Source organism: Mirounga leonina, unplaced genomic scaffold (genome assembly GCF_011800145.1).
Source record: "Mirounga leonina isolate KUSES-001 unplaced genomic scaffold, KU_Mleo_1.0 Mir_93, whole genome shotgun sequence".
Taxonomy (NCBI): Eukaryota; Metazoa; Chordata; class Mammalia; order Carnivora; family Phocidae; genus Mirounga; species Mirounga leonina.
In genome coordinates this window covers 49,664,618-49,684,106 of record NW_023270854.1, presented here as the reverse complement: position 1 = coordinate 49,684,106, position 19,489 = coordinate 49,664,618, and the positions used below count along the sequence as shown (strand labels likewise).

The 19,489-nt window shown below is 48.7% G+C and overlaps 2 protein-coding genes across 5 annotated transcripts in view; one reads left to right on the top strand and one right to left on the bottom strand.

Moving 5' to 3' along the window:
- ENOSF1 (enolase superfamily member 1) overlaps window positions 1–8,411 on the top strand; it is a 28,340-nt gene extending 19,929 nt beyond the window's left edge. For 3 of the 4 annotated variants that reach the window (XM_034996256.1, XM_034996255.1, XM_034996258.1), the window contains 6 exons: window positions 826–960; window positions 3,319–3,360; window positions 4,126–4,255; window positions 4,483–4,582; window positions 7,340–7,421; window positions 8,021–8,411. In XM_034996256.1, the coding sequence (XP_034852147.1) occupies window positions 826–960; window positions 3,319–3,360; window positions 4,126–4,255; window positions 4,483–4,582; window positions 7,340–7,421; window positions 8,021–8,122 (591 nt within the window). In that variant the 3' untranslated portion in view covers window positions 8,123–8,411. The remainder of the gene's footprint in view (window positions 1–825; window positions 961–3,318; window positions 3,361–4,125; window positions 4,256–4,482; window positions 4,583–7,339; window positions 7,422–8,020) is intronic. The other variant, XM_034996257.1, reaches the window with a different exon arrangement.
- A 516-nt stretch (window positions 8,412–8,927) lies between these two features.
- On the bottom strand, window positions 8,928–18,996 carry TYMS (thymidylate synthetase). The gene is made up of 7 exons (XM_034996260.1): window positions 18,687–18,996; window positions 16,839–16,912; window positions 13,810–13,984; window positions 12,249–12,350; window positions 11,282–11,457; window positions 10,820–10,891; window positions 8,928–9,528 (listed from the first exon to the last, which is right to left on the bottom strand). The coding sequence occupies exons 1-7, from the start codon at window positions 18,904–18,906 to the stop codon at window positions 9,391–9,393; spliced, it is 957 nt and encodes a 318-aa protein (XP_034852151.1). The 5' UTR covers window positions 18,907–18,996; the 3' UTR covers window positions 8,928–9,390.
- Window positions 18,997–19,489: the final 493 nt, after the last annotated feature.

Sequence of the window (19,489 nt, the reverse complement as noted above, 5' to 3'; positions counted from 1 at the left end):
TCCTCACAGTGGCCCCTGAGGGAACTCCTACCACTTAGCACTTTCTACTGGACACATCCATCCCCATGTCTGTCATCAAGCGTGATAATGTCAGGGGTGGAGAGGCCCTTTCTTGGTGTCTGCACACCCAGCACCTGGCTTCCAGAGAGCCAGGGCCTGGGAGTTAGAGGCCTAGCCCTGAACTTGTCATTTACGTGACTTACTGTTTTGGGTAAGTTCCTTAACTTCTCTGCATGCCAGCTTTCTTTTCTGTAAACTAGGTTAATATGAAATGCTTCATAGAGTTGTTCTAAATATTAAATGGGACAAAATCCATAAACTGCCTGGTTGAGTAGGTGCTTCATCAATGGTAGTTTGGGTTATGTATTATTGTGCCAGACTCATAGTTGGCAAGCATCAAAATGACTGGTGAACAAATTCAGAATTGATGAGGCCTGATTCGGAATGTGATAAAATAGTTTCCAGAACAATGGATACTGCAAGACAGATGCAATTGGGTGGCACCTTGATGCAGTTTGGGCCAGAGCTCCAGGGCCAGCGAGCACTTCTCCTGGGCCCAGCCCAGGGCACTTCCGGACATCCTGGTGGCCCTGTCAGAAGACGCATCTGGAGCCACAGTTCCAGTCTTGGCGGCTGCTCTTTGGCCACCTTCGTGCTGCCTGCATGCTGGTCCTCCACAGAGGACATGTCGGGCTCCCTCCAGAAGTCTTGCTCAGCTGTCGGGGGCACCAAGTGACAGCATTTCGTCCTTGAGAGCCATAGCCCTGCCACAGGTCAGCACCAGGCAGACCTCGTGGTGGAGGGTCTCTCTCTCTCTCCCTGCAGATGATGGATGCCAACCAGCGCTGGGATGTGCCCGAGGCGGTAGAGTGGATGTCAAAGCTGGCTGAGTTCAAGCCACTGTGGATTGAGGAGCCCACCTCCCCTGATGACATTCTGGGACACGCAGCCATTTCCGAGGTAGAAAAACTCCTCCTGCCCCTGCCGCTGTATATTTTTGTTGTTGTTTGGTTGGTTTTCTGGAGTGGCCGTGACAGATCCTAAAGCTCCTTTGCTTATTTCCTTTTACATTTCTATTTTAGAGACAGTAAACTGCTAAAAGTTGAAAGGCTGCCAGCAATCCAGAGATTAGTACTTTGTAAATACAGAAACCTGACTGATACTAAAATATTTTTTCACCCCGAATGAAACAAAAGTGTAGATTCCTCTGGTTGACCCCAAAGAAAAGGTTTGCTTAGCTAATGCCACGGTCAGGCCGCCCCCCGAGGAGGCTGCCTGGAGCCCTGGCGCCGGGGTGCCTCCCACACAGATCCACCCGGTCTCCCCACCTCTCGGGTTTAGGGAGACCCTGGGACAGGAGGGACAGGAGGGAGCTCCAGCCTGCCAGGAGCAGATTTCCCCCTGAGGTGACTGCATTGCTATACTCTCCCCTAATCTGAAAAGGGGAGGGACAGGAGGAAGACACAGGGGTGGGCTAGGGCAGTGGGGCGGGTCGCGGAGGTAAGACAAGAGCGGACCCTGAGCAAAGCTGCACGGCAGGGTGGGGGGGACAAGCAGGAGCCACAGGGTGACCGTGTCAGTTTAAACAGACCCGAAAACTTCTGAGAATCTGGTCAGAGGCCACGGTTTGACGAAGACTTTCACCTTGGGGTTCTTTGGGGGTAGCCACACCCTAGTGCTGCCCACCTGCCCACGCAGGGACCTGCAGCCCCCCACACACACCCCAGCCCGGAGAGTCTCATTGGAAGTTCTTCGGGGCTTCAGCCCTCTGAGGTTTTGTTTACGTGGGAAAGGCTGTCCCCTGAGGAGGTATCCTATGACGAGGGCACAGACAACCAGAGGCGGGGGGAAGCTGCAGAGTCAGCCAGCACAGGTGGGGCGGAGGAGATCCCCAGTGGAGGGCAGGTGCACGTCAGGCATTGTGGGAAAGACCGGTCCCTGGGCCCGGGTGATGGGTCCATCTGCGCAGAAGATGCCGCCCGACACAGTGAGTCACCATAGCGTCTTGAAGGAGAGAATGGGATCAAAGAAGATTTGACTGGAAAAAACATGTAAGATGGATTGAGATGCAGTACAGGGGAGTGTGGAACAGGCAGAAAGAAAGCGGAGTAGAGAGCAGAGCTAGGAGGCTTTCCCAGTAATCTAGGAGGGCGGGCGGGGAAGGGACAGGGCAGCTAGACTAGAGCAGGTTCAGGAAATATTTAAAAGGAAGAAATAGGAGTTGGTACCTATTAAGTGTCAGAAACATATGCTTTTTAAAATGGTAGAATGAATAAGTCAAATGGCTTTCTTCCTCTATTTTTTCCCACTCTGGTTTTTGTTTTGAGATAGAGAACGGCACTCATTTAAATTAGAGGTTTCTGGAAGCATAAACCAGGAAGGTAGAAGGTACCCCACTGACCGTCCACTCTAACTCCTCACCTGGGGACAAGGAGGCCGAGGCTTGGGTGGTCCATGACTCACCCACATCCACACAGAGGCAGGACAGGTAGCAGGATCGGGGGCACCTGGCTCCTAAATTAAGGGTTTTTCTGCAGGGAAGTTTCCCTATCTAGTGGTTCAGAAGCCTCCCCTGGCTCTGGAGTTCAGGCCTTGGTTCTACCCCTTTTTAGAGTTGTGATCTGGGAACGGTTACCAGCCCTGTGCCTGTTTCTCATTCCCCTGTGAGATGGGGATGATGGTGACTCCTGTCCTGATGGGCTGTGACAAGGAGTCATTTCAGGCAGGGTTTCACACGGCACCGGACAGGTAGTAGGAGCTCAGATAGTGTTAGCTTGCAGTGCCCTGGATATTATTCCCTAAACAACGGGAAGATAAGCTGCAGAGAAACCACAGGTGCCCGAGGCGATCCCAGTGGGGGCATGAGGGGAGCAGCCCAGAGCCTGGGGGTGGGGGGGGTGAGGTCGCTTCAGGTGGGAGGAAAGAGAGAGCAGTGCTATGTTCAGAAGACTCCAGCATTTGCCAGGTGAGGATTTCACCAGGTAAGGAACGAGCTCAGCCTGACCGGTAAAGTGGATCTAAGGCCGCTCGCTAAGCTTGAAGGGAGAGGGTTCTAGAACACCCACTGGAGGGGGGCGGTGGGGAGAATCTGCAGAGCTAGCAGGAAGGGAGCTAATGGCAGCATAGGAACAAGCCCCTCCTGTGTGCACACATAATCCCCTTGCCGACCTGCCATTCCCAAAACTCCACACAGCCCCCCAGCAGGGACGTTTCCTTCTTCAGCTCTAAGTGGTGAAACAACCGTAAATAGTCTTAAACATTAGGAGTTTCAGTTCAAAGACTCAGGAAAATAACATCAGGTTGCCTTATATTTTATAGGCACTGGTCCCATTAGGAATTGGCGTTGCCACCGGAGAACAGGTAAGTGACCTCTCCTTGGGGTCAGTACACACCGGCCACCCACTGGGGACACTGGCGTACGTCAGGCTCCATCACCTGTGTTATTCTGAGTGGGGAAGTTTTCTTAATCTCTGAACTTGGGATGTTTTACAGCACATCAGTAGAGTCTGGAGTCGGAGACAGTCAAAAGTTTTTGTCTCTTTACCTACAATTCATATGATGTAAGGCCTTGTATCTTTCCCAAAGTAATCAAAATTTACAAGGCAGCAGTTTAAAGTTGCTCCTGCAAGGGCATGAGACGCACTGTATGGTTTTAAGAAAGCCAGCTTCCAAATTGAATAAACGTTACTGCATTCACTCTCTGCTTATAAACGAAGCACCAATGCTTGCCAAAACCTGCGGCAGTCCACCCACGAGCAGAGCAGTGTGAAGGAACAGATTCTCAGTTTGCCCAGCAAAAGGAGTAGTGCTGGTTAGCCGTGGGTTTTTGGTCATCCAAGCCACCTGCTCACCGCCATCACCACATTCCACCCTGATGCTTTGCTTCGCCTCCCACTTGCCATCCGCTCCGACGGTTATTCCTTCATAGATGTCAAGCGGTGGGACTTTTGCGTGACTCACATCCTTCCACCAGCAGATTTAGGAAGCAGTGAGCAGTCAGGTCCCCAGCCTGTATTGTCAGGGTTTGCTTCGAATGCCAGGTGAGAGCAAAGGATAAATACAGCCTGGGCTTCCTGAAGGCCCAGGTTAACTCTTCTGCTGGTTTTATTTTAATTCTATTTCCAGTGCCACAATAGAGTGATATTTAAGCAACTCCTACAAGCGAAAGCCCTGCAGTTTCTCCAGATTGACAGCTGCAGGCTGGGAAGTGTCAATGAAAACCTCTCGGTGTTGCTGATGGCCAAAAAGTTTGAAAGTAAGGGCGCCCCAGGAGCCGCGCACCAAACCTCCATTTCCCCACCCACGCACACCGGCGGGTCCCTCTGGAGGGACTCTTTTCGGCCTGATCAGGGAATCTATTTTCATCCCTAGATCATAATGAATGATGTAATCACAGGCGGGCAATCACCTTAATCACCGCAGGTGCTCTCTCATCCACCCATCCCCACCCCTAGGCATTAAATAGAAATGTCTTTATTGTAGTTCCCGTTTGCCCTCATGCCGGTGGAGTTGGCCTCTGTGAATTGGTTCAGCACCTGATTATATTTGACTTCATCTCCATTTCTGCAAGCCTTAAGAACAGGTAATGTGGAGGGGCGCCTGGGTGGCTCAGATGGTTAAGCGTCTGCCTTCGGCTCAGGTCATGATCCCGGGGTCCTGGGATCGAGCCCCGCATCGGGCTCCTGGCCCGGCGGGGAGCCTGCTTCTCCCTCTCCCTCTCTCCCTGCTCATGCTCTCTATTAAAAAAAAAAAACAAAAACAAAAAAACCAGGTAATGTGGAGATAACTTCAGTAGCGTCCCTCAGTCAGGTCAGACTGTAAAATTCGGCTCTGGAGACCAGTGGCACCAAGAACTCTACTTTGCCATGTCCTATAACTCAAAGGCCAACTTGGTTTTGCTTCCACTTTTTCCCAGGGGGCCATTACACTGGAGCCCCAGCAGTGAGTAGATCTTTTTCTTTCAGAGGACTGGGTTTGTGGTAGCTGCCTTTGTTTTCTAAGTATGAGATGGTGTGTGGGTGGGGTGGAACCCCGGGGAAGCCAGAACTCCTTTTGTTTTTTTGTTTTTTTTTTAAGTAGGCTCCACACCTAGTATGGAGCCCAGCAGGGCTTGAACTCAGAACCCTGAGATCAAGAGCTGAGCTGAGATCAAGAGTCAGACACTTAACCGACTGAGCCACCCAGGCGCCCCCAGAACTCCTTCCATTCTAAAGCCTTGCTTTCATCATACTTATATTCTCTGCTTCTGTCCAATCTCCTGGTCCCAGCGCTGGAGTATTCTGTAATCTGGCCGCATCTAGTTCCACCTTATTTCTCAACATGTCCCAGGTGAACTTTAAGACAGTCTTCCAGTCATCTGCACACATATGGCTTTATTTTTAAGATTTATTTCAGAGAGAGCAAGTGGTGGGAGGGGCAGAGGGAGGAGGACAGAGAGAATGCTTGAGCAGACTCCCTGCTGAGCATAGAGCAGGATATGGGGCTCAATCCCAGGACCCTGAGATCATGACCTGAGCCAAAATCAAGAGCCGGCTGCTTAAGCGACTGAGCCACCCAGGCACCCCCACATATGGCTTTATTAACTCCTGGAGTTAAATGTGGTATCGCAGAAGGATCACTGGCCATGATCTTTATATGGCGGCAGCATAAATACGTACATGAGAATGGTCAACACCAAATGCGGGGCCGTGGGTGAGAAATGGGACCTATGAGGGTTGATGGGAGCCTCAATGATAACGGTTTTTCTCTTAAGATGAGGGTGAGTACATAGATGCTGCCTTTTATGTCTGAAATATTTTGTACAATAAAAAGTGAACATTCCTAGGTTATTCTGCTTTTGCTCCCTCATTTCAGTCCCGAAGGTGGGACTAAGGGGAGGTTCGGACCAACCTTGAAAGGTCCTGTCAGTCTTGAGGGCTGAGAAAAGGGCCAGGGCTGAGTGAGGTGCACTGTGACCACCCACAAGTGGGCGAGAGCACCTCCTGCCGCCCCCCTGTGCAGGAATGTTGCCCCCATGCGCGGGAATGTTGGTGTGTGAGCGGGGCAGCCGCCAGGCGCCGCTTACACCCCAGCTTTGTGACCGCGTGGGACACCCGTTCCTGCTCACTCTTCAAGGCCAGAACATCCTCTCCCATGGGGCTGGTTCTTCACCTGTGGCCTGTTCTTTGTAGATTATACATAGCGCATATTCTGGTCGATAACTTGGTATCTGTGTCCTCTGAAACCATGCAGCCCCGTCTTGCCAGTTCCTTTGGGAATGCCCGGCACTGGGCACCTGGGCTGCCTGTCCTAGCTGTTCATTAACCGATGACCAAAGTAAGGCAGCAGAGTTAGGTCACTTGCCCCAAGTCACAAAACTAGAAGGTGGCTGACCCAAATTTGAACAGATTGGTCTGATAGTAAAACCTGTGCTCTTTTTTCTAACTCGTGTGTGTAGCTAGATGGGATCTCACTGGGTGATTTTAATCTATTCATCTGACTTTTGGCTAAAGGCACCCAAATAATCCCAGATACTTATGGAGTCTAAATGGCTACCTTTGGGGGTCACAAAACTTTTACAGATCTTCCTTGGCCTAAGATAGCTTAACATTCCAATAAACCCACCATAGTATATTGAAATAGTAATATATTTATCAATATTGATAAATATTAATATATTGAAAATATATTTTTAAATGTTTAATACACCTAACCTACTGAACATACCTTAGCCCAGCCTACCTACCTTAAACATGCTCAGAACACCTATATTAGTCTGTACTTGAGCAAAATCATCTGACGTGAAGCCTATTTTATAATAAAATGCTGAATAGCTTATGTAGTTTATCATATACGGTACTGAGAGTGTAAAACTGAATGGTTGTATGGGTACCAACAGTTGTTAGTGTGTTGGTTGTTGACCCTAGTGATGGCGTGGTTGACTGGGGGCTGCTGCGGCCATAGGCCACAGGCCAGCATCACGAGAGAGGATCGTATCACACGCCACAAGCTGGGAAAAGATCCAGATTCAAACTTTGAAGTACAATTCTACTGAATGCATATGGCTTTTGCTTCATCACGGAATCAAAAAATCTTAAGTCAAACCACTGTGAGTCGGGGACCACCTGTAGAGTTACAAGACTTTTGGTACCCACCCACATGAGACTTCACCCAAGCCTCACACTGTTTTAGTTTACAGGGAGAGAACCTGAGGCAGAGGTTGAGAGATTTGCATAGAAACACACACCCGATTGAGTCCATCCTTTCTTCATTGGTGCTCACCCCTTGGCTCTAACAGTTAGTACCACATGAATGATCTAACATAAGACATTACTGCCCTAATCTGATTCCTTCCTCCTAGGATGTGTGAATATGTCAACCACCTGCATGAGCATTTCAGGTATCCTGTGGTCATCAAGAAAGCGTCCTACATGCCTCCTAAGGTGAGCTTGGCCAGAGGCCTCCCTGAGGAAGCAAGGAGCTTCCAGCCCCTGGTATACTTGTTCTTGTGAGTTAGACCCTAGGCCACAAAGCTGTCTCCTTAGAGCTTATTTTCAGTATCTAGAAATTACAAATGGCTCTTCAGTTAGCAATATCAAATTCCCAAAGCCTGAAGGTCAGGGGTTGAGGGTGAAATTGCCCTGACAAGCCTTCAGTAATGCCAGCCTTTCTTCCCAACACCAGCTGAGACCTTAAAATGTACACTTCTGTGCAAACCCCCCCCCCCCCCAAAAACCCCAAAACCAAACAAAAAGCAAACCTGGCACCACCTAGCAAATTAGTGAACTGAAACATTTAGACTGCAGTTGTGTTAATCTGGACCATTTATCTTCATCATGTTCAAGACACTGGGGCTCATTTTCACCAACAGAGGTTGAGTTGTCAAAGGAAGTGTGATTATTTAATCCTGAGACACAGCCAATAAAGTATATCCTTCCCCATTTCAAATAATCTAAAAACAGCATTTCTATGAACAGCAGAAATACATGTATGAGTTTTGTTCCAGGTGGTTATTAACTCTAAAATTTTTTGTCTTTGATAGGATGCTGGTTATTCAACAGAAATGAAGGAGGAATCTGTAAAGAAACACCAGTATCCACATGGGGAAGTCTGGAAAAAACTCCTTGCTGCTCAAGAGAATTAATGTTCAGCCCTAACACCCTTTCCTAAGTGAAAAGGCTTAACCATTTCTTCGGTGTGGTTTTACAAAAACGGGAAAGAAATCATTGTAGCAATCAAAACAAGTTCAGCTGAAAGTCCTGTTAACCTCAGGAATCAGCTCAGTCATTACTTGATTCTTTTAGCAAATAAACACACATTCTCCTAATTAATCCTTAAACAAATTTAGATTTAACTCCAAGTCCAGAAAGATGTTCTTACAAAATTTCTATCAAGTGCTGGTACCTGGACATTAAATTATACTTTGAAAATAAGCAGCAGGTTGCATAATTGTTGGAACAATGCCTTATTCTATCTAACGCTTGTTAAAAATTAGCAGAGTAAAAATAGTTCTGCAGTACTGTGGGGTATCTGGTGTACAACAAAGGTAAAAGGATTTCACGGATTAGCCCTGGAGTGGTTTAGCCTTTCTATTCTTGCTCAGTCTAAGTGTATTAGAGGATTCACACCATACTGAAACCATGGCAGCAGTAATGGGCAGGAAAATGGAATTTCATACATTATTTTTCCATAACCCTTAAGCCTTTATCCTCAATAATCCTTATGTGCTAATGATAAAATGGAGCCAGAATTAGACGAACCACAGAAAAATAGGGCAAAATACAGTTTAGTCACCATTTCCAAAATACACCAAACCTCTAATCAGTATCCAAACAAGAATAGAGCATGTTTATTTAGGAGGGTTCAGTTAAATCTATTTTAGGCAGGAAGTGAGCAGAATAGCAATATAGAATAAAAAATTAAAAAAAAACCCAGATGAATGCAGAACACAAATGCAGAACACACCTTTATTATAGCAATATATAAAGCAAATAACTTTAAATGTTCATAACCACAACTGTACATTATTATGAATGCTGGTGTTATTCAGCTTGCTCAAATTTGGGGAAGAGCTGACGTGTAATTCTTGAAATTCACGGACCTTCATAAAAATGTGGGGTTGAAATGCATGTAGACGTTTTAAGAGTATCCCAGTTTTTATTCTCCTGACTTTATTCCCAATCTCGGCATTTTCACACGTCCTCAGTGAGTTACCAAACTAAAGGCCTTTTGTTACTAAGAGAACAGGCAAGGTTATGTTTGCCAGTGGCAACATCTTTACAAGTTAATAAAAACTGTTGGTGGCCAAGAATTTTTGACCTAGTTCCCTCTTCCTCTAGGGCAAATGAGCTTTCACCTGGGCACTCAGTCCTACTGGCGGAATATCCTTCAAATACCTCCTTTAAAAGCACTTTAAAGAGCCATTTCCATTTTAATAGTTGGGTGAGGACTGTACCCCTCAATCTGAAAGTCTTCAGCCTTGAAGTCATCGATTGTCTCAACTTTTCGAAGGATTTTGAGCTTTGGGAAAGGCCTTGGTTCTCGCTGAAGCTAAAAACAATAGGAGAAAATTATCTTGCCATTATCTGTACAACCAGCTTTAATTCTGCTCCCTGTGAAACAAGTACACAGTATTTTATCGACAAAATATTTCACAGGAATGTAATAGTGCCAGACACCTGCCCCTGCTTAGGCAACAACACTCCTGGAAAGTAACTGACGGATTCTCTCCCACACGTGGAGACTGAAGGATCTTTTGTGGCATCCACCGCATCAGGAGCTGTGTGGCCTCTTGGTAAATTTATGAAGGACAGGACACAGCCTTTCACTTTTGTATCTGTAACTCCAGGTAGGCACTCCTGTATGGTTATCTGAGTCCCATAATCCCTATCTCAACTGTCCCTGGCAGAGGGTGAGGCAAGATGACATCTACTGACAACAGAGAGGGGTGCAAACCGGGGTTCCTGGCAGGAACAGATGGTGGCAATGGGGACGTGGACACAGGCTCCAACCTCACATAACTCTGTCCAGCATGAGCGGAGCAGACGACCAGAGAAGCAACTGCACAAACCCCGAAGTCGCCCTCTATACAAAAGCAGCCAAGCTCCCACAAAGGAGGAACTTTCAAAACCTGGATCTCATCTGAAGGGGCTAAAAGGGTTTGGTTCAATTCCCCCCCCCCCCCCCTTCGGCTCACTGAGCATTAGACACTCGTATTTTAATTGCCATTTCAAATCACTTGTTGGCTGGTGTAACTTGGGATTTGGACAGACTTTTGAAAGTTAATACCTATGTGTGGTATTTAACATGGTATGAAGGGAAAACATCACCATTTAAATTCTCGAACTAAAAATGAGTTGAAATGCTACCTTTGGGAAGGTTCCCAAACCCACAGGTCCGAATATGGGCTCTCCCTCTGTTGTACTGGCCTAGCATCTCACAGTAGCGGTCACAGGAAGTGCCCGTGGTGGCTGTCTGCCTTGTCCCCGCCCACCTGCCCACCGCCAGTCCCTGCAGTCGGAGCAGGGCATCTCAGCTCTGCCCCAGCAAGAGCAGAAGGTCTGTTACGTGACGGACGTTCTAGAAGGCAACCTCTTATCAAGAGAAGGTACCAGGGTGCCTCGGTGGCTCAGTTGGTTAAGCGACTGCCTTCGGCTCAGGTCATGATCCTGGAGTCCCGGGATCGAGTCCCGCATCGGGCTCCCTGCTCTGTAGTGAGTCTGCTTCTCCCTCTGACCCTCCCCCCTCTCATGCTCTCTCTCATTCTCTCTCTCAAATAAATAAAATCTTAAAGAAAAAAAAAAAAGAGAAGGTACCAAAGTGTGACAGATATCATTCTTACCTGCATTTTCAGTGGCTCAATGTGATTCAGGTAAATATGTGCATCTCCCAAAGTATGTACGAAGTCACCTGGCTAAATCCCATGGGAGCAAGCAAAATGGCAAATGTTTTAGTTTCAATTCCTTTCAGACACATCATTTGAAAGCACATTATGTAGACTATGCAGACATTCCAAGGCTTTTCAAAAAACAATTTCACCAGCGTAGCTTTTGAGAAAAGCTGATGTTCACAAAAGTTGTCTTGTCTTATAAATAACCCACAGAAACCTGTTTGCTTATCCAAACCGCAAAGACAAGAAAGCTCCCTGGGAGGCTGCCAGGTGAGCAGCTTCGTTTCTTACACAGATCACATTTTTGAACTAATCAGCCACTGACTTCTCTGCAATTAGTTTTTCCGCATTAAATAACCTAAGAGCTCAGTGCTTTAGGCTGGTAGCCACCGTTCCCTCCCAGGCGCAGCCCACCTTCAGGCCTGTGATGTGTGCGATCATGTAGGTGAGCAGGGCATAGCTGGCGATGTTGAAGGGCACACCCAGGCCCATGTCCCCCGACCTCTGGTACAGCTGACAGGACAGCTCGCCGTTCACCACGTAGAACTGGCAGAGGGCATGGCACGGAGGGAGGGCCATCAGAGGAAGATCTGAGGAGCCAGCACACAGGAAAATGAGGCGCGGGTGGTTTTAAAGAATGCAGCCGCACACAAGACAGGAGAGAAACAGAAGCCAACCCCTGCGGGGGAGAGCATGAGAACAGGCCACCGGGCCAGTGACTCCCATGAGCCACACCGCCCCCCAGGCCCAAAGCAGACCATTCCAATCCTGGGGATGGCACCAGGCCTACGGTGACCCATCCATTAACACGAGACGTCTGAGGATGCATTTTCACAGCTGAAGCCACACTCATCCAGCCGAAATTACCTGCACCGCCTTCGTGGCACCAGACTAGACGCAGGAGGACTTCATACATGCCCGGGGGCCACAGCAAACCGGCATCCTAGGCACACCCTCCTGTATTCAAAGTCTCTACTCGAAAAGCAAACATTCCACTCTGGGTAACATTTAGTACACCTTGGTAGAGTTTAATTTTACGATATAACCGTTAAAATGTTAACAGCCAGGTGGAGAAGATATGAAACTTCATCTGCCCCAATTTAAACTGTTAAAACCTTAGGTATATTTTTATAGGTAATTTAAAGCTCTCTGTGGAGTAAGAGAAGTATAAATACACACATTAAGATCATCTTCGTCCAACCCCATCATCTGAAGGTGAAAATGGGGCCAAGAGTGACTTGCCCAGAGTCACACCAGCCATGTGGCTGGGGGTGGTTCCCAGGGTCCAGCCTCCTATCGGTGGCCTCCACGCAAAGCCACTGGGCTTCCCTTTGTGCTAATGGTACAGTTTGGACACGAGAGTAACTGGGATGCTTCTCACCTTTTGGATTCCAGCCACACAGGATGATTCTTCTGTCATCGGGGTTGGTTTTGATTGTGTCAATCACCTTTTGCAGTTGGTCTACTCCTTGACCTGAATAATCTGTGGAATTGTCGAGAGAAGACACGCCCACATGTCAATCACAGCATCTCGTGAGATGGCCTTAGAGACCATCCATCGCTGTCCTACCACAGACCCTGTGGTCATGCTCCAGGATACCCAAGGCATTCTACAAACTCCTCTGCTCTCGTGGGTGATGATGAGTTCTATCCTCTGGAGCCATAACAAAGTTACTTTCCATTCTACAAAAGAGTCCTTTAAACATCTGATCTGTCATGGTGCCACCCCTCCCCTTCCTGTTGCAAACTTTCTCCAATCGAGCAGTTTCTTCCACTGGTCCCCAGGGGACTGTCTCTATACCCATCAACCATTCTCATCACACTCTGCTGCCATGGAAAGTACCAGCTCTTAAATAGAAGACCCATTCCACACACACTCCAACTAACAGAGGACGGTGGATTCCTTTCTATGGTCTAGATGCTATTCTCCCAACGCTTCCACCCAAAATTACAATTTAGCAGCCAAACACCTACTGATTTATAACTATCAAGAAACCACTATAACTCTCACACCACCTTATACTTTTCTCCCATTTCTGGTCTCTGGACTTTTAATTCCTTGCCTTCCTTCTGAAATGGAACTGGAAGCTGCGAAGTCTGAGAAGTGAGGAGCTTCACATCCCCTCCAGTTAAACCTCCACTTATTGGGGTCAGACTATGTTCTAGTCCAGTAGTTCTTAATTTTGGGGGGAAGAAAGTCCTGTCATGATCATAGCTTCAGAAAAAGTAATAGCAAAGATTAAAAAAGATGCACTGTGATAGTATGGTTCTATATTTTAGTTGTGGTGCTTATATAAATCTACAGGTGCTAAAATTATCAATGGTTTCAGTCTAGCCAGCAAGCTAGTACTTCCTATGTATGTGTGTTCACATGCATACACACACACACGCACACACATGCACACTGAGGAAGTAGGCATTTGCTTTTGCAACCCTTGACCTATGGACAGGCAGGACAGGAAGGTTCAAAGGATGGGGGCAAATGATGCCACCAAGTGACTGAGGAAGGTGGATGTCCAGGAATAAGAGGGTTCATCTTCTTCCACCCCAGGAGGGCAGGGAGAAGAGGGTAACCCAAGAACTGCTATCACATGAGCACCACCTAAAGTGTGCAGGGTGGCTCAGCCTTAAAAAGGGAGATCAAGCCACTGCAAGGCAATCCCCGGGCCTCTTCCTATGGCCAACACACAACCAACCGACCCACCATGTCACTACCTGCTAGTGAAATACGGTATGGAAAGTACCAAGCACCCAATAAATGCTAACAACCAAGAGTGTGATCTGACCTCTACCTGAATCTGAAACAGCCTCTCACAAGGTCAAAGTTATACATCAACTCCCCAGACGCTGGCTTCTTAGGCCCCCAACTTCACTTGAAACAATGGGGCCAACTTATGCTACAATGAGTGCTCAGGAAATCTGAGGCATTGCTGTTTTCTCACCTGAATCCTTATCTTTGTATTCTGCCCCAAAATGCCTCCACTGAAAGCCATAAACTGGGCCTAAATCCCCCTCTTCTCTGTTGGAGAATCCCAGGCTGTCCAAGAAGTCTCGAGACCCATTGGCATCCCAGATTTTCACTCCCTTTGAAGATAGTTCCTTAGCGTTTGTAGATCCCTGCAAGAGACAGGAGAGCAGAGCAGGCATCCAGGTGAAGAAGCTGACACCCCAGGAGCCTCCCACCAACTGTGCCTCGGGCCTGTGCTAACATACCTGTCCTGCACTCAGCATGTCCTACACGGCGTGTCCTGTCTTTAAGGGCCAGTCCCAGCCCAGACTTCTTGAGGGCCCCAAGACAGTCTCCTGGAATCACTTCCAGGACAGGTGATTCTTCCCCTCAACTCAATGTTCTAGATTGAACACCTCCAAGTCCTTTCATTATTCCCACCTAACAGTTTTGTGTTTTTTAACCAAAGGTGTTTTGTGTGTGTGATCCCCCAAAATGCATTTAATGTCTCGCCTGCAATCTGTTCAATGGATACACAGGTACCTATATCATGTATATGTATACAATGTACACATAGGATACCTGGTACATAGGATATTTCACTAACTGGCCTAATCAGTATCAGCTTTTCTTACAAATCAGTCACATTATCTCCTATGTGCCACTGTCAAGTTGTTCACCCCAACCTGTATTTGCCGTTAAGGTGGGGCTTTGTTTCTTTCCAAGTACAAGCTAATGTTTATTACTTATATGTCATCTCATTAGATTTGGCCCATATCATCCTAACGCGTGTCCTGATCGTGCATTTAGGGCAAAGACAGACCTCGGCGGCCTCTGTGTACGATGCGCTGTAATGGCGACAAGCTGTGCCACACACACCATGCCTGCCCTCCGTCCCCCTTCTCCTCTGACGGCTCCCTGCCCCCACCCACAGAAGCGCACAACGCATCCCCACACATCTGTGAGGGCCAGAAAACATAAGCAAAGTGCTCAGTGCTCGACAGATCCTAATCTCAGCACAGACCCCACGTCTCCATCTTGCCCACAGACGCCAGCTGCAGTGCGGGTTCACCCTGACTCCTCTATTTCATCCAGTCACCCAGGGAGCAAATCTATCAGAGGTGAGTCTGGCATGTTCCTGGTAAAGAGTACTTAGAATCCTGAACTCAAGCTAAATTAAGATAAAACCAGTGAATGCACTTTATTTCTGAGCATCTCGTTTCCTCCCTTCTGTTTTTGAGTTTGAACTATCTTTTTCACCTCCATAAGTCATTTTTCAATCTTTCCCATATTGCTGTTGCTGCTCTTTTTTTTTTTAAAGTAGGCTCCATGGGGGCACCTGGACAGCTCGGTTAAGTTAAGTATCTGCCTTTGGCTCAGGTCATGATCCCAGGGTCCTGGGATCTAGTCCCACATCGGGCTCCCCGCTCATCGGGGAGTCTGCTTGTCCCTCTCCTTCTGCCCCTGGCCCCTGCTCATGCTCTTTTTCTCAAATAAATAAAATCTTAAAAAAATAAATAAATAAAAAGTAGGCTCCATGCCCAGGTGGAGCTCAGCGCTGTGCTTGAATTCACAACCCTGAGATCAAGACCTGAGCTGAGATCATGAGTCGGATGCTTAACCCACTGAGCCGCACAGATGCTCCCTCCCAAACTGCTTTTTTTTTTTTTTAAAGATTTTATTTATTTATTTGACAGAGAGATAGCGAGAGCAGGAACACAAGCAGGGGGAGTGGGAGAAGGAGAAGCAGGCCTCCTGCCGAGCAGGGAGCCCAATGTGGAACTCGATCCCAGGACCCTGGGATCATGACCTGAGCCGAAGGCAGACGCTTAACGACTGAGCCACCCAGGAGCCCTCCCAAACTGCTTCTAATGCCTCCCCTTCATCCATTCGATTGGGCTCTGGCTGGTTTACAAACAGCCTCTTCTGAGGTTTCTGATGATGCACCTGGAACTAGGCGCTCACTGCCAGCTGACGTGGGACGACACAGAAGAAAACACCTCGAGAATACGGAAGTAAGGAAGACCGAACTGGATCCAAATCGAAATAAACTCTTTCTAAAATGCAATAAGAAGTCTTGGGTCTGGTTTGGCCCAAGACCAGACACGCCACACTGAGTGCTTTGCAGAAGGGATCCCAGCTTCTGCATGGCCCAGAACTGAGCCCATCTCCTCAGGTACCCTCTGAACAGCACTGGCGAGAATATCATTGGTCTGGACCAGGAGACTGAGCGAGAGGAAGCTGTCCATCATCACAGCACTTTAGCCTTTGCCAGAGGTGCCTACTTGGCTCTTTGGAAGAGGTATAGCTTGTTACTCAAGAGATCCTTCTAGCTTATACCAATATGAGAACATGGGTGGGATTTATAGTCAATGATCAATCTATGTTGAGCACCTATCATATGGCAGGCTGTGTTCTAGGCCCAGGGGATACAAACGTGAATAGGAAAAAACAAATTCTCTGCCCTCATGGAGCTTCTAATACATTTTACTTGTTTATTTGTTGTCTACCTTCCCTCCCTTGTATGGGGAAAGGGAGAGGGCAGACATTATGTATCAGCTGATGATGTTTCTCTATGGAGAAAACAAAGGAGGGTGGGAGAGGGGTGTGTGTGGGTGGGTGGGTGGGTGGAGGGTAATCACAGTCTTAGATCGAGAGGTTAGGGAAGGCTCATTCAGCAGGGACTTGAAGGAGGTGAGGGAGTGAGTCATGCTACATGTTGGGGAAGAAGGTTCCAGGGAACAGGACTAGCAAGCACCAGAACCCTGGGTGGGAATGTCCTGATGTACTCAAAGATCAGCAAGGAAGCCAGGTGGGTGGAATAGAGTGAGCGGAACTTCACTGAAGCCAGAGCTGGGACAGGGCCCCAGGTGAGTGGGATCTTACTGAGTGAAATTCGATCCACTAGGGCTGTAGGTGAGAAGTGACATGATCGGAGAAGTGACATGATCAGACTTTTAAAAGGATCTCCTGGTGCTGGGCTGAGAACAGACTGCTGATTTCCAACAGCAGCAGCTTCCTTACCTTGATAAACCACAGCAACTCCTCCAAAACACCCTTCCAGAATACACGTTTGGTTGTCAGCAGAGGAAATTCATCTGAAAAACAGTTTGCCCAATAATTTCAAGATGGGAAAATAGAACACATCACCCAGCTTTCTCTGTGGAGGAGGACTGCCTCCGGGACAAGGCCCTTGAGTAACCACAGGACCAACTAGAAAACTGTGACTCTGATCACATGGGTGCCCCAGAACAGGGTGGAGCTCCCAGGCTACAGTCCAAGTCAGTGACACAATTCAGACAGAGACTGCCCTCCTCAATCCCTTGACCACCACAGGAATTCCACCCACGTGGTGAGATGGGGCACTGGCCAGGCAGGGATGCCCATGTGGACAGGAAAAGGGCTACCATCCACTTCCCAGTTAGTGTGATTCCTTCACAGAGGTGTGAAGACAACACACAAAGTGTGCCTTAGGACAAAGGGTGAAGGCTCCCAGAGCTATTCCCTGATTGTCCTGCCAGGGAAAACTTGCTCAGGTCTGAGGGATAGTAGATATCACACTAACCAAAGCTAAGGGATAGTTCTGAATTATTTGCAAAGCAAATTAACCTCTATTATTTAAATGTACCAAAAATAGTACCCGTTTAAATACCTGATATGCATGACCTTATTGAATCCTCAAAACAACCTTCCTTTAGGCATCCTTAAGATCTCCATTTTACAGGCACCAGGAGGGAATATATGTTTGCATCAAGCAACAGAGAAGATCAAAATGTAAAAGCTTATCTCTAAATTCAGTACCTATTCAGTTCACCTTACCAGTAATATAGTTGATATTCATGTAACAAGGAGAGATTTTTCAAGCACCTTTTATCCGTACTGTCACTGAGCATGATTTCCTCTACTTTAAGCACACGAGGAAGCTGAAGACCAGAGAGGTAAATTGCCTACGGTCTAAGTAGATGGGCTGGAGTAAAAACGAGATCTGTGTGGAGCTGCACGAAGGTGGATCCCTGTCTACCCTGCAGCCTGGGTATCTTCCAGTCTCTAAAATGGGTGTGGGGTTGAGGGTCCTCCCCCTGCTCACCACAGTGAATCAGCTTTACTACTAGTGCGTCTCCCTACTCAAAACCACCCCCATACCTGTGTCCAGGATATTTGTCTCGTGCACCGCCCCCACACCCGTCTCTTTGTGCCCCGAAAGCCTGACTCTAACAACCGCCAAGAGAAACTTCTCCGGAGCCATCCTGTTTTAATGGAAAAGACGAATAAGAACTACTCCTCGGACTCTCGCGTTCCTGTTTCAAGGTTTAAGAGGAAAGGTGGTTCGTGCGGACCCGACGGAAAAATGGTCAGGAACCACAAGTTCTTGCCCAGCCTCTCCGTTCGCGCTCTCTCCTCCCGCCGCCGTTGGCCCGCCCTTATTCCTTCGCTCCAATTTTTAAACTTTGCCAAACCGAAGGACCAGAAGGGGGAGAGAAGAGGAGGAGCCAAAAGGGGGAACTTCTAGCCAAGTCCGTGGTCAAGCCCAGACAGAGCCTCTCACACTCTCTGGTATGAGCCAAACACTACCAGACCGTGGCCGCTCTGCGGCAGACAGCACCACCAGGTGAGCACAGGACCCGGACCCAAAGGACCTGGTTTCAGCTCCCACTTCTGTCACTCCTGTCCGCGTGCCGTTACGCAAATCATTTCTCTAACCCGAGCCTCTGTTTTGGCGTCTGCAAAGCGGGGCTAAGGAGCTCCCAGGATCGAGGTTAGGACCAAGGGTTGATGGCAAAGCCCAGCCATTCCCAGGCGCCGTCCCCGCCCAGCGGCCGCCCGGAGCCCACCCGGGCGCACGCGCCCTCGCCGGGGGCGCGCGGGGGTCACCTCTCAGGCTGTAGCGCGCCTGCATGCCGAACACTGAGAGCGTGCCCGTGCCGGTGCGGTCATCCTTCCGGACCCCGCAACGCAGGATATGTTCGATCTGCCCCAGGTACTGCAGCTCCCCGTGAGGTGGCGGCTGCGGCTCGGCGCCCGGTTTTTGCGCGGCGGGCGGCGACGGCGACGGCGACGGCGGGCGCTGCAGCTCGGAGCCGGGGGCGGGCATGGCGCGGGCACCGCTGCGGGCTCTGGGACGCGGAGGGCGGCTGGCGGCGGGCTAGGGGATGCGTGCCTTTCTGCGCGCCTCTTTTCCCGCCACCGCTGCGGGGCTCCGCCCCTTCCTGCCCGCTGACGTCGGCCCGCACGCGGCCCCCTGGCGTCCCAGGAGCGCGCAGAGCTATGGGCTGGGCAGGGCGAGTGCTCCGGGGAAGGCGCCAGACTTCCAGGGCTGCGGCGTTTGCAAGCCCGTTTTAAAAGCTAACAACCTAAGTCCTGGCTTTTGGTGCGTTGGCTGGAAGAGGCCGCTCCGGTTAGAAAGTTTCCGAGTCCACCGCGCCATTCAATACTGAGGGGAGCCTGGAACAGCCCCCACATGTTCGTGAAATCTAAAAACAAACAAAACCCTGTTATTTGAGGTATGTTTCCTACAACTAAGGGGGTCATGCTGTCAGGAGATGTGCATTTCCGTTTTCCCCCATCTTCAGTGAAGGCCGGTAGCGGGAGCGAGTCAAATAGGCAGCTTTTTTACTTGATTAATGACAGCCAGCCATTTTCAAGTTTTTAATACTAAAATTTTCACTTACTGTGAA